We start from the raw sequence: 13,242 nt of genomic DNA, 5'->3' as shown, positions 1-13,242 counted from the left end.
CTGGGAAGGATTGTGTTCCACCTCCAGGGATAATCCAGGTAAGGTATTTGAAAATATAAGTACACTCGCCATCATCGTCATCTTCGTTGTTATTAACTTCATCAATGTCATCATCATCGTCGTAATCATCATCATTGTTATTATCATCACCGTTATCTTCATCATCGTAATCATCATCGTAATCATCATCAAAATCATCGTAACCATCATCATTGTTATTATCACCACCACCGTCTTCATAACTTTTGTGATCATCATCGTTATCTTCATCATCATCACCGTTATCATCATCGTCATCATCATCGTTGTCACCATCATCATCATCGTCATTGACATCTTCATCATTGTTAGCATCATCACCACCACCACCGTCTCCATCATTTTGTCCTCACCGTCGTTATCTTCATCATCGGCATCATCATCATCAGCAGCACCGCCACCGTCTTTGCCGGCGTCAGCATCACGCCCCAGAATTCCCCACCAGAGGCCGGAAATTTACGGAGCCGCTTTCGGGGAATCGCTCGCCCGAACCCCATCAACACTTCACGTTTACTTCGTTGTACAATCATGCAGGTGAAGAGGACCGGCACGGCACACATGACGGGGGGGAGGGGGGGGTAGGTAGGCCAGCGACCACGCCCGGCCGCCTTTGTCTCTCCCAGTTTAATTCATTTGAGGCCGAGTTTGGAGCACCCCGGGACCGGTTCAGGCAAATCGTCACTATGTCGCGTTGGCGGTGTGCTGTGAGCGGGAATCGAACTGCGGTCTCTGCCGGGGGTGGCAGCGCGCTAACCGCCACGGTGGTTCCAACACCACCGTCGCCACGACCACCAACGCAACCGCCGTCACCACCGCCACCACCATCATCACCATCATAGTCAGCATCACCACAACGGGCAGCAGTGGCACGATAAGTAAATAAATGCTAAATAAATAACTAAATATTCTTGGTTCTTTCGGTAAAGTCACGTAGAAGGGAAATAATAAAATAAGGTCGTGAGAATTGTAATTGTTTAATATTAATATTATTTTATTATTTCCCTTCTACGTGACTTTACCGAAAGAACCAAGAATATGAATCCCTGCAGTCACGAAAGCTTTAAATAAAAAAATAAATGTTTAATAAATAAATGCTAAATAAATTAATGCTAAATAAATAATTGACAAATCTCAACACGCAAAGGTAATAAATAAGGGGGGGCATTTGAAAAATAAATACGGCAGTCCTTGTCCAATTCCACGTATCAGTCTGTCTATCAATCCATACGTCTGTCGGTCCGTCTGTCTCCCCATCAATTGGTCTGTACGTCTCTTCATGCAGCTGTCGACCCGTCTCGGGCTCCATCCGTTCATCTGTTCACAAGGCACACGGTCATTCGCGTCCATCGCTCCGCTCACGCACGCACGCACGCACGCACACACGCACGCTTCTTCTGTGGAAAATTCCAGCAGTGGGGTCGCGACCCGTCTCATGATCGAGCTGCCACACCCAGCCCCCGGCCACACAAACGTGGAATTCTCCCTCTCCGACGCGTTGCTGTGCGCCGTTCGGCACGATGTCCGACGTTCTGGGCGCACAGAGAGCGGTGGGTTTGTAAACGCGGCCAGACCAGAGTTGCAGAAACGTCGGGAATGGGTCCCACTTTTGCTCGCTCGGAGTTGGATCACCGCTGTCGCCCGGGGTCGCCTCTTCCGGTGGGAGCGCAAAATCCCGAACGTCCACGGACGTTCCTCGAACGTCGGTCGGTCGTTGTGCGGACGTCGCTTAAACGTTGCTCGGACGTCGCTTAAACGTCGATTAAACGTTGCTTGGATGTCGCTCGAACGTCGCTCAAGTGTCACTCAAACGTCGCCAGGACGTCGCGTGGACGTCGCCAGGACGTCGCGTGGACGTCGCTTAAACGTCACTTGGACGTTGCTTGGATGTCGCTCGAACGTTGCTCAAACGTTGCCAGGATGTCACGTGGACGTCGCTTAAACGTCGCTTAAACGTCGCTTGGACGTCGCGTGGACGTCGCGTGGACGTCGCTTAAACGTCGCTTAAACGTCGATTAAACGTCGATTAAACGTCGCTTGGATGTCGCTCGAACGTCGCTCAAACGTCACTCAAACGTCGCCAGGATGTCACTCAAACGTCGGCTGGACGTCGCCAGAACGTCGCTTAAACGTCGATTAAACGTCGCTTGGACGTTGCTTGGATGTCGCTCGAACGGAGGGTGGTAGTGATCGCTGCTGCTGCTGCTGTGGTTTAGACAAGGGGCACCCCCATTGCCAGCTGTCTCTGTGCATCAGGCTTCTGCCAGTCGGAGAGGGGTGGTGATATTCGCTCCTGCTGCTGTGATCTAGCCAAGGGGCACCCCCATTGCCAGCTGTCCCTGTGCATCAGTCTGCTGCCAGTAGGAGGGTGGTGGTGATAATCGCTGGTGCTGCTGCTGCTGCTGGGTGGTCTAGCTTCGGGTGTGGTCTCATCAGTGACTATTCATCAGTGACTATTCAACATGGACGATAGATCATGGATTTCCATCAACAACTATTCATCTCGGCCCATTCAGCATTTGCCTGTTCATCGTGGACTATTCAACGTGGCCTATTTCATCGGGAACTTCATCACGTACCATTCAACACGGCCTATTTCAGCACGGCCTTTTTCAGCACGGCCTATTCATCGGAGACTATTCGGCACAGCCTATTCATGGGAGACCATTCAACGTGGACTATTTCATCACGGCATATTTCATCACGGCCTATTCAACGGAGACCATTCATCACGGCCTATTTCATCCCGGCCTATTTCATCACAGCATATTTCATCACGGCCTATTCATTGGGCACCATTCATCACGGTCTATTTCATCACGGCCTATTCATCGGGGACTTTCCCCCGCCCCGGAGAAGAGGCCGGGAGGCCTCCTGAGGCCGGCGGCGTGGGCCCAAGTGGCGGTGGACTCGGGCGGCCCGCGGCTGCGGAAGAGAAGGCCAAGGGTGCAGAGTGCGACATCGGCAAGCGGAGGGTTAAAGGCCAGGATCGAGTCTCAGTGGCAAGAGTGAGCGGGTAAGTGGGTGAGCGGGTGAGCGAGCGGGTGGGCGAATAAGTGAGTCAGCGAGCGAGTGAGCAATTGTACTGGGCGAGTGAGTGAGTGAGTGAGCGGGCTAGCGAGTGAGTGAGCGGGTGAGTGAGTAAGTGGGTGAGTAAGTGGGTGAGTAAGTGGGTGAGCGAGTGGGTGAGCGGTCGTACCCAGTGAGTGAGCGGTGAGCAGGCGAGTGAGTGGGTGAGCAGGTGAGTGGGTGAGCGAGTGGGTGAGCGATCATACCCAGTGAGTGAGTGGGTGAGCGAGCGGGTGAGTGAGCGAGTGAGTGAGTCAGCGAGCGAGTGAGCAATCGTACTGGGCGAGTGAGTGAGCGGGCTAGCGAGCGAGCGAGCAGGTGAGTGAGTGAGCGGGTGAGTGAGTAAGTGAGTGAGCGAGTGGGTGAGCAATCATACCCAGTGAGCGAGCGGGTGAGCAGGCGAGTGAGCAGGTGAGCGGGTGAGTGGTTGAGCGAGCGAGCGAGTTAGCGTTCGTACTGGCTGAGCGAGAGGGTGAGCGTGTGGGGTGAGCGAGTGGGGTGAGCGTACCGGGGGTGAGCGTACCGGGGTGAGCGTACCAGGGTGAGCGTACCGGGGGTGAGCGAGCGAGCGAGGGAGGCGTCAGGGTGCCGTCTCTGTTCTCCGGCGCGCCCTGGAGGTGCCGCGGGCGCTGGCGGGGCCATCGCGGCCGGGCAAGGGGGGCGGGCGGCTGTAGGGCAGCGTCTCTACAGACGGGGAGGGGGGCAGGGGGAGGGGGGCAGGGGGAGGGGGAAGTGGGGGGAGGGGAGGGGAGGGGGGTAGAGGAGAGGGGATGGGGGAACGGGGGGGGAAGGGGAGGAGGGGGTCAAGGGGGGGACGGGGGAGGAGGGTGGGAGAGGAGAAGGGGGGGGAGTAGCAGAGAGGGAAGGGGAAGGGGGGTGGGGGAAGGGGGGGGGGGGAAGGGGGAGGGTGGGGGAGGAGAAGGGGGGAGTAGAGGAGAGGGGAGGGGCGGACGGGGGAACGGGGGGGGGGGTGAAGGGGGGAAGGGGGAGGAGTCGGGGGGGATTAGAGGAGAGGGGAGGGGTGGACGGGGAAGGAGCAAGGGGGGGGGTGGAAGAGAATGGGGGATGGGGGAGGGGGTGAAGGGGGGAGGGGGTGAAGGGGGGAGGGGTGAAGGGGGGAGGGGGGGAATGGGGGAGGGGTGGAGGGTGGGTGGGAGGGAGGGAGTTGAGGGTGATTAATGGCGGCGGCAGCGATGATCCAAGTGGCCACCGGCGTGTGAGTGGCGGCGCTGGAAGGTGACGATGGCAACATCATCAACATCAACAACATCAACATCATCAACATCAACAACATCAACATCATCAACATCATCAACATCAACAACATCAACAACATCAACATCAACAACATCAACATCAACAACATCATCATCAACATCAACAACATCATCAACATCATCAACATCATCAACATCATCAACATCAGCAATATTATCAGCAACATCATCAGCAACAAAATCATCAACATCATCAGCAACAAAATCATCAACATCAAAATCATCAACATCATCAGCAACATCAACATCATCAGCAACATCAACATCAGCAACATTATCAGCAACATCATCAACATCATCAAAATCATCAACATCATCAACATCATCAACATCAACATCATCAACATCATCATCATCAACATCATCAACATCATCAACATCATCGGTGGCTTCCTCCACCGTCGCGCGGTCATTTGCGGTTGCACGGTCGGCACGGTTACCAGGGTTGGCATGGTTACCAAGGTTGGCATGGTTACCAGGGTTGGCATGGTTACCAGGGTTGGCATGGTTGGCACAGTCGCCACGGTCGGCACGGTTACCAGGGTTGGCACGGTTACCAGGGTTGGCACGGTTACCAGGGTTGGCACGGTTACCAGGGTTGGCACGGTTACCAGGGTTGGCATGGTTACCAGGGTTGGCATGGTTGGCACAGTCGGCACGGTCGGCACGGTTACCAGGGTTGGCACGGTTACCAGGGTTGGCACGGTTACCAGGGTTGGCATGGTTGGCACAGTCGGCACGGTCGGCACGGTTACCAGGGTTGGCATGGTTACCAGGGTTGTCACGGTTACCAGGGTTGGCACGGTTACCAGGGTTGGCACAGGCGGCACGGTTACTAGGGTCGGCACAGTTACCAGGGTTGGCACGGTTACCAGGGTTGGCACAGTCGGCACGGTTACTAGGGTCGGCACGGTTACCAGGGTCGGCACGGTTACCAGGGTTGGCACGGTTACCAGGGTTGGCACGGTTACCAGGGTTGGCACGGTTACCAGGGTTGGCACGGTTACCAGGATCGGCAAGTTTACCAGGGTCGGCAAGTTTACCAGGGTTGGCACGGTTACCAGGGTCGGCCAGGTTACCAGGGTTGGCAAGGTTACCAGGGTTACCAGGGTTACCAGGGTTGGCACGGTTACCAGGTTTGGCTCGGTTGGCACGGTTACCAGGGTTACCAGGGTTCGGCACGGTGAGCCCGGTTTGGCTCGGCACGGCGGGGGGCGGTAGTTGCACGGCCAGCGCCCCGCGTCTCACCGGGGAGCAGCGCCGGCTTGCGGCTGGCGCGGTGCTTCCCCGGCGCGTCGCCGTGGCGATCGGCGGCACCGCGTCGGCACGCCGGGGGGGGCGGCGGCGGAGCGCCGGGGGGGGAGACGCCGAGGGGGGGGGGCGCCGGGGGTGGGGGCAGATCTGGGGGGGGGGGAGGGGGGGGAGGGACGTCATCAGTGGGGAGACAAAGGCGGCCGGGCGTGGTTGCTAACCCCCCCCCCCCCCCCCCCCCACACACCACAACACGTCGTTTGCCGCAGTGCCGGGTAGCCAACGGCACTTGCCCCCAAAAGTCTGCGAAGGCTACGCGGGGGATCTTTGTCTTTGTCTGAGATCTGCCAGTTATCCTAGTCAAGTTAACCCATGGCACCTCTGTGTGCGTGTGCGAGTGTGTGTGTGTGCGTGTGTGTGCGTGTTGTGCGTGTGTGTGTGTGTGCGTGTGTGTGTGCGTGTGTGTGTGCGTGTATGTGTGTGTGCGTGTGTGTGTGTATGTGTGTGTGCGTGTGCGTGCGTGCGTGTGCGAGTGTGTGTGTGTGTGCGTGTGTGTGTGCGCGTGTGTGTGTGCGTGTGTGTGTGTGCGTGTGTGTGTGAATGTGTGCGTGTGTGCGTGTGTGTGTGAATGTGTGCGTGTACGTGTGTGTGTATGCGTGTGCATGTGTATGTGTGCGTGTGCATGTGTATGTGTGCGTGTGCATGTGTATGTGTGCGTGTGTGTGAGCGGTAGTGTAGTGGTCAGCGCTACGCTGCGCTACGAACCTGACGACCCCAGTGCGGTTCCCGCTCACGGCCAACACCCAGTGACGATTATCTGAACCAGTCCTGGGACCCCCCTAGGTCGACTCAGCCTCAAATGAGTACCTGATCCCCCACTGGGAAGACAAAGGCGGCCCTGGGGTGGTGCTGGCCACCCACCCCCTCGTGTGCCGTGACGGCCTTCACCGGTGCTGCTGCTACTCGCTAACAGTGAGTGGCCGAGCGAGTGAATGAGTGAGCTACTGAGCATGCGAGTGAGTGAGCAAGTGGGCGATTGAGTGGGCGAGTGAGCGGGCGAGTGAACGGGCGAGCGAGCGGGCGGGCGAGCGGGCAAGCGAGTGGGCGAGCGAGCGAGCGAGTGAGCGAGCGGGCGAGCGAGCGGGCGAGGGAGCGAGTGAGTCGGCGAGCGGGCAAGCGAGTGGGCGAGCGAGTGAGTGAGCGGGCGAGCGAGCGGGCGAGTGAATGAGTGAGTGAGTGCGTGAATGAGCGGGCGAGCGAGCAGGCGAGCGAGTGAGTGGGCGAGTGAGCGAGTGGGCTAGTGAGCAAGTGAGCGAGCGAGCAATCGAGCGAGTGAGCGAGTGAGCGGCCAATCTAACAGGTGAGCGAGTGAGTGAGTGAGCGTGCGAGCCAGCGAGCGGGCGAGCGAGTGAGTGGGCGACTGGGCTAGTGAGCAAGTGAGCGAGCGAGCGAGTGAGCGAGTGAGCGAGTGAGCGGCCAATCTAACAGGCGAGCGAGTGAGTGAGTGAGCGCACGAGCCAGCGAGCGGGCGATCGAGTGAGTGGGCGAGTGGGCTAGTGAGCAAGTGAGCGGGCGAGCGAGTGAGCGGCCAATCTAACAGACGAGCGAGTGAGTGAGTGAGCGCGCGAGCCAGCGAGCGGACGAGCGAGTGAGTGGGCGAGTGGGCTAGTGAGCAAGTGAGCGAGCGAGTGAGCGAGTGAGCGAGTGAGCGGCCAATCTAACAGACGAGCGAGTGAGTGAGTGAGCGCGCGAGCCAGCGAGCGGGGTGAGCGAGTGAGTGGGCGAGTGGGCTAGTGAGCAAGTGAGCGAGCGAGCAATCGAGCGAGTGAGCGGCCAATCTAACAGGCGAGCGAGTGAGTGAGTGAGCGCGCGAGCCAGCGAGCGGGCGAGCGAGTGAGTGGGCGAGTGGGCTAGTGAGCAAGTGAGCGAGCGAGCGAGTGAGCGAGCGAGCGAGTGAGCGGGCAATCTAACGGGCGAGCGAGCGAGTCGCCGTGGCGTTGTGTCTCACCGTCGAGTGGAATCTCGCGCCGGAATCCGTTGGCCTCGCCCTTTCGGTGCCGGTGCTTGCGGGCGCCATGCGGCGTGGCGCCGGGGCTGACCATGGGCGGCGCTGCGAAGCGTTCCACCGCTGCAGGGAAGACGCGGGCAGTGACCGCGGCACCCACGGTCATCGGTTGCTCACTCGATCACTCGCTCGATCAAATGTCTCACCCACCCACACAGCCACCAACTCACTCACTCACTCACCCACACACACAGCCACCAACTCACTCACTCACCCAGCCACACAGCCACCATCAACTCACTCACCCACCCAGCCACCCACCATCAACTTACCCACCCACCCACCCACCAACCAATAAACCCATCCATCCAAAACTCGCCCACCACCCACTCATCCACCACCCACTCATCCACCACCCATTCACCTACCACCCACCCACCGACCGATCAACCCACCCACTAACCCACCCATCACCCACCCACCACCCACCACCCACCCACCATCCACCTACCCATCCACTACCCACAAACCACTCATCACCCACCTCCCACCCACCAACCACCAACCCACCCACCCACCCCCCACCGACCAACCAACCCACCACCACCCACCCACCACCCACCCACCCCCCATCCAACACCCACCACCCACCCACCACCCACCCACCAACCCACCCACCCACCCCCCATCCAACACCCACCCACCACCACCCACCACCACCCCCCACCCCCCCCCCACCACCCACCCACCGTACCTCCCGCCGTGCCGTACGCCTCCTCCGCTCTCTCCGCTGCGGCAGCGGCCGCTGCCATAGCGATCGCCCGGGCAAACCCGGCAACGTCGGGGGACAACTCCCCGGCAACGCCGGACCTCTCCTCCTCCTCCTCCTCCTCACCACCACCATCGTCATCACCATCGTCATCACCGTCGTCTTCATCGTCATCCTCGTCGCCCACGCTCTCGCAATCCCCAAAATCCCGCTCGTCATCGTCATCTTCGTCGTCGTCCGAGCCCCACCCTCGTCGCTCAACGCCGGAGCCCCCCCCCACCACCACCGCCGCCGCTACCGCCGGTGACCCCCCCACCAACGAGCCCCCCACCAGCGAGCCCCCCGCCAGCGAGCCCCCCACCGTGGCGGTGAACGCCGCCGGTCGGCCGATCTCCGGCAGGCTCAACTGCGACGCTCGACGCTGGGGCCGTCGCTCCTCGTGATGCTGCTGCTGCTGCTGCTGCTGCTCCTGCTGCTGATGCTGCTGCTGCTCCTGCTGCTGCTGCTGCTGCTGCTGCTCGCGGTACTGCTGCTGGTACTGCTGCTGGTACTGCTGCTGCTGCTGCTGGTACTGGTACTGCTCGCCGGCAGCGTGCGAGCGAGACGCTTGGTAGAGGCGGTGCGGGAAGGTCGCTTGTTCGAGAGGCCGAGCGAAGATTAAGTCGGCCGGGCCCTGCTGCAGCTGCTGGTGATGATGTTGTTGATGTTGTTGTTGGTGATGGTGTTGATGTTGTTGTTGGTGATGGTGCAGGCCGTAGAGCAGCGCCACTTCGGCGGGGTCTGGCCGGATGACGCCCAGGCTGGCCTGCCGCCCGTGCTGGTGGTGGCCGTGGTGGTGGTGGCCGTGGTCGTGGTGGTGGTGGTGGTGGACGGTTAGGTCGCACTGCCGGATGGCGCTCTCCGCCGGGAAGCCGGTGGCGGCGGCGGAGTCGTTGGTGGGGGGGGAGTTGGTGGGGGGGGAGTTGGTGGGGAGGTAGTTGGTGGGGAGGGAGTTGGTGGGTGGGGAGTTGGTGGGGGGGGAGAAGTCGTCGTCGTCGAAGAGCGGGGGCTGGGTGAAGGAGGAGGGGTAGTAGGTCGCCCGGGTTGGCGAGGGGGAGAGGGGGGGGCTACCCGTGTCGTGCCTGCCAGTTGGGGGGGGGGGGGGGGGTAGAAAAGGTGAGTGGTGGGTAGGTGAGTGGTGGGGGTGGTGAGTGGGGAGGTGAGTGGTGGGGTGGTGAGTGCTGGGGGAGGTGAGTGGGGTGGTGAGTGGGGGAGGTGAATGGGAGGGAGGTGAGTGGTGGGGGTGGTGAGTGGTGGAGGTGAGTGGTGGGGTGGTGAGTGGTGGGGGAGGTGAGTGGTGGGGTGGTGAGTGGTGGGGGAGGTGAGTGGTGGGGTAGTGAGTGGTGGGGTAGTGAGTGGTGGGGTGGTGAGTGGTGGGGGAGGTGAGTGGTGGGGTAGTGAGTGGTGGGGTGGTGAGTGGTGGGGGAGGTGAGTGGTGGGGTAGTGAGTGGTGGGTGAAGTGAGTGGGGTGGTGAGTGGTGGAGGTGAGTGGTGGGGTGGTGAGTGGTGGGGGAGGTGAGTGGTGGGGTAGTGAGTGGTGGGGTGGTGAGTGGTGGGGGAGGTGAGTGGTGGGGTAGTGAGTGGTGGGGTGGTGAGTGGTGGGGGAGGTGAGTGGTGGGGTAGTGAGTGGTGGGTGAAGTGAGTGGGGTGGTGAGTGGTGGAGGTGAGTGGTGGGGTGGTGAGTGGTGGGGGAGGTGAGTGGTGGGGTAGTGAGTGGTGGGTGAAGTGAGTGGGGTGGTGAGTGGGGGAGGTGAGTGGTGGGGTGGTGAGTGGTGGGGGAGGTGAGTGGTGGGGTAGTGAGTGGTGGGGTGGTGAGTGGTGGGGGAGGTGAGTGGTGGGGTAGTGAGTGGTGGGGTGGTGAGTGGTGGGGGAGGTGAGTGGTAGGGTAGTGAGTGGTGGGTGAAGTGAGTGGGGTGGTGAGTGGTGGAGGTGAGTGGTGGGGTGGTGAGTGGTGGGGTGGTGAGTGGGGGGAGGTGAGTGGTGGGGTGGTGAGTGGGGGGAGGTGAGTGGTGGGGAAGGTGAGTGGGGTGGTGAGTGGTGGAGGTGAGTGGTGGGGTGGTGAGTGGTGGGGGAGGTGAGTGGTGGGGGAGGTGAGTGGTGGGGGTAGTGAGTGGTGGGTGAGGTGAGTGGTGGGGTGGTGAGTGGTGGGGGCAGTGAGTAGTGGGGGTGAGGTGAGTAGTGGGTGAGGTGAGTGGTGGGGGTGAGGTGAGTAGTGGGTGAGGTGAGTAGTGGGTGAGGTGAGTAGTGGAGAAGGTGAGTAGTGGAGAAGGTGAGTAGTGGGGGCAGTGAGTAGTGGGGGTGAGGTGAGTGGTGGGTGAGGTGAGTTGTGGTGCCATTTCAATCACGGTGGCAGCAGTGAATCTATGGCGGGGGGGGGGGGGGGCTAGCGGGGGGGGCCGGGGAGGGGGCTAGCAATGACCACCCCACCCCACCCACCCAACACCGCAAACGGTACCTGCCCATGGCGCGTTCTCCGAGACGCGGCGGCGGCGATGGCGTTAGCGTGGCCGTCGACTGGTGGCCGTACGAGGCGGCCGGTGACGGCGGGGCCCCCACCGCGGCCGCCCGCCTCGCCGGCGCGTCGGGGCTCAGCGATCGGAGCGAGGCCGCCGGAAACGCCGGGGCGGTGGCAGGTCGGTCGTCGTCGGCGTCGTCGTCGGCGTCGTCGCGGTGGTGCGGGAAGGAGCCGTTGCTCTCGTAGCTGGCGGTGGGTGGTGGTGGGGGGTGGTGGGTGGTGGGTGGTGGTGGGGGGGAGTGAGAGAGACGGGCACGGAGTGTTATTCTTATTCTTAGGTTTTTTTCGGTAAAGTCACGTAGGTAAAGAAATTAAAATTAATAAAAGTGAAATGAAAATGAAATAAAAATCACGACGTTTCGGAGGCAACACAAGCTTTCGTCTTCAGGTGGGAACCGTCACGGCACGGCTGCTGTATCAAGTGAGAGAGTCAGGGGCACGGAGTGGGTGAGGGAGGGTGGCAGCTGGAAAACGTGGGGAGTGGATGGATTAAAAGATGGATGGGTGGATGGATGGACAGGTGGACAGGTGGACAGATGGATGGTTGGATAGACGGATGGTTGGATGGACGGATGGGTGGACAGGTGGACAGATGGATTGATGGATGGATGGACAGATGGATGGATGGGTGGACAGATGGATGGAAGGACGGATGGGTGGACAGGTGGACAGATGGATGAATGGACCATCCATACCAACAGCATCCCACGGCGATGTAAATTGAATACGCTGAAGGCTAAGTACGACACGAACGAAGCCCAACACACACACACACACATACCAAGCAAACATCTAAAATAAATGAACAAATGTAATGTTGTTGTTTGTTATTGTTGTTGTTGTTTGTGTTTACCCATCCTCATTGGGGGTGAGCACGTGGTGATCGGGGTGAACGGGAGGCGGAGGCAGGAGATGGGCCCAGTGCAGGCCTGGCTGGCGAGCTCCTCTACCTGAGAAGACACCGGCACCACCATCACCATCATCACCATCACCACCACTATCGCCATCATCACCACCGTCACCACCGTCACCATAACCACCGTCACCACCATCACCACCGTCACCACCATCACCACCACCACCATCACCACCATCACCACCATTACCATCAACACCGTCACCATCACCGTCACCACCGCCACCACCATCACCATCACCACCACCATCACCACCGTCACCATCACCGTCACCACCGCCACCACCGCCACCACCGTCACCATCACCATCACCACCACCATCACCACCACCATCACCACCGTCACCATCACCGTCACCACCATCACCACCATCACCATCACCACCACCGACACCACCATCACCATCGCCACCTTCACTCACCATCACTCACCATTACCCACCATCCCACACCATCACCACCATCACCACCATCATAGCTGCCACTGAGGATGCCCCTAGTCTAGACCACACACATAGCAGTGGCAATCATCGCTACCCCTCCTACTGGTAGCAGACTGACGCCTGCTGGATCAAGGTCTTGGTAGAAGCTAGGATCATAGAAGAACGGTACAATAAGTCTACTCCGCTGCACTACTGCCGTGAGCCATGTGGCACTTGCTCTGCATGGTGGTCCTAGATTTGAAGCTTTCGTGACTGCAAGGATTCATACTCTTATGTGTTTTCGGTAAAGTCACGTAGGTAGAAAAAAAATATACACATAAAACTAAATAAATTAATTAAATCACGAATTAAATTAAATGTGTTATTATCATTCAAATAAATATAATTCTAGATTTGAAGTTTTCGTGACTGCAAGGATTCATATTCTTATGTGTTTTCGGTAAAGTCACGTAGGTAGAATAAAAATATACTCATAAAACTAAATAAATCAATTAAATCACGAATTAAATTAAATGTGTTATTATCATTCAAATAAATATAATTCTAGATTTGAAGTTTTCGTGACTGCAAGGATTCACACTCTTAAGTTTTTTCGGTAAAGTCACGTAGGTAAAAAAACAATTAAAATTGATAAAAGTAATAATATAAATAACATAATAAAAAATCACGACGTTTCGGAGGCAACACAAGTCTCCATCATAATTGTATCTTTGAATCTCTGCCTCACTTGATGCAGCAAAATCTGGCTGTGACGGTCCCACCTGATGATGGAGACTTGTGTTGCCTCCGAAACGTCGTGATTTTTTATTATTTTATTTATATTATTACTTTCATTAATTTTAATTTCATTTTTTACCTACGTGACTTTACCGAAATAAACAATGGTGGTCGCCAATTGCCACAAAATGCATTAGCCGGGCCC

The 13,242-nt window shown here is 58.4% G+C and overlaps 1 protein-coding gene across 1 annotated transcript in view; it reads right to left on the bottom strand.

Moving 5' to 3' along the window:
- Positions 1-2,845: 2,845 nt before the first annotated feature.
- Positions 2,846-13,242, bottom strand: part of LOC144952018 (uncharacterized) — a 29,971-nt gene continuing 19,574 nt past the window's right edge. Inside the window, exons 11-18 of the mRNA XM_078882408.1 lie at positions 11,815-11,911; positions 10,902-11,147; positions 9,279-9,528; positions 8,393-8,813; positions 7,642-7,761; positions 5,631-5,783; positions 3,657-3,789; positions 2,846-2,961 (exon numbers count right to left, since the gene is read on the bottom strand). Coding sequence (XP_078738534.1) covers positions 3,686-3,789; positions 5,631-5,783; positions 7,642-7,761; positions 8,393-8,813; positions 9,279-9,528; positions 10,902-11,147; positions 11,815-11,911 — 1,391 coding nt within the window. The 3' untranslated portion in view covers positions 2,846-2,961; positions 3,657-3,685. The remainder of the gene's footprint in view (positions 2,962-3,656; positions 3,790-5,630; positions 5,784-7,641; positions 7,762-8,392; positions 8,814-9,278; positions 9,529-10,901; positions 11,148-11,814; positions 11,912-13,242) is intronic.

This window comes from Lampetra fluviatilis, chromosome 65, assembly GCF_964198595.1.
Source record: "Lampetra fluviatilis chromosome 65, kcLamFluv1.1, whole genome shotgun sequence".
Taxonomy (NCBI): domain Eukaryota; kingdom Metazoa; phylum Chordata; class Hyperoartia; order Petromyzontiformes; family Petromyzontidae; genus Lampetra; species Lampetra fluviatilis.
This window is presented reverse-complemented; position numbering and strand designations above follow the sequence as displayed.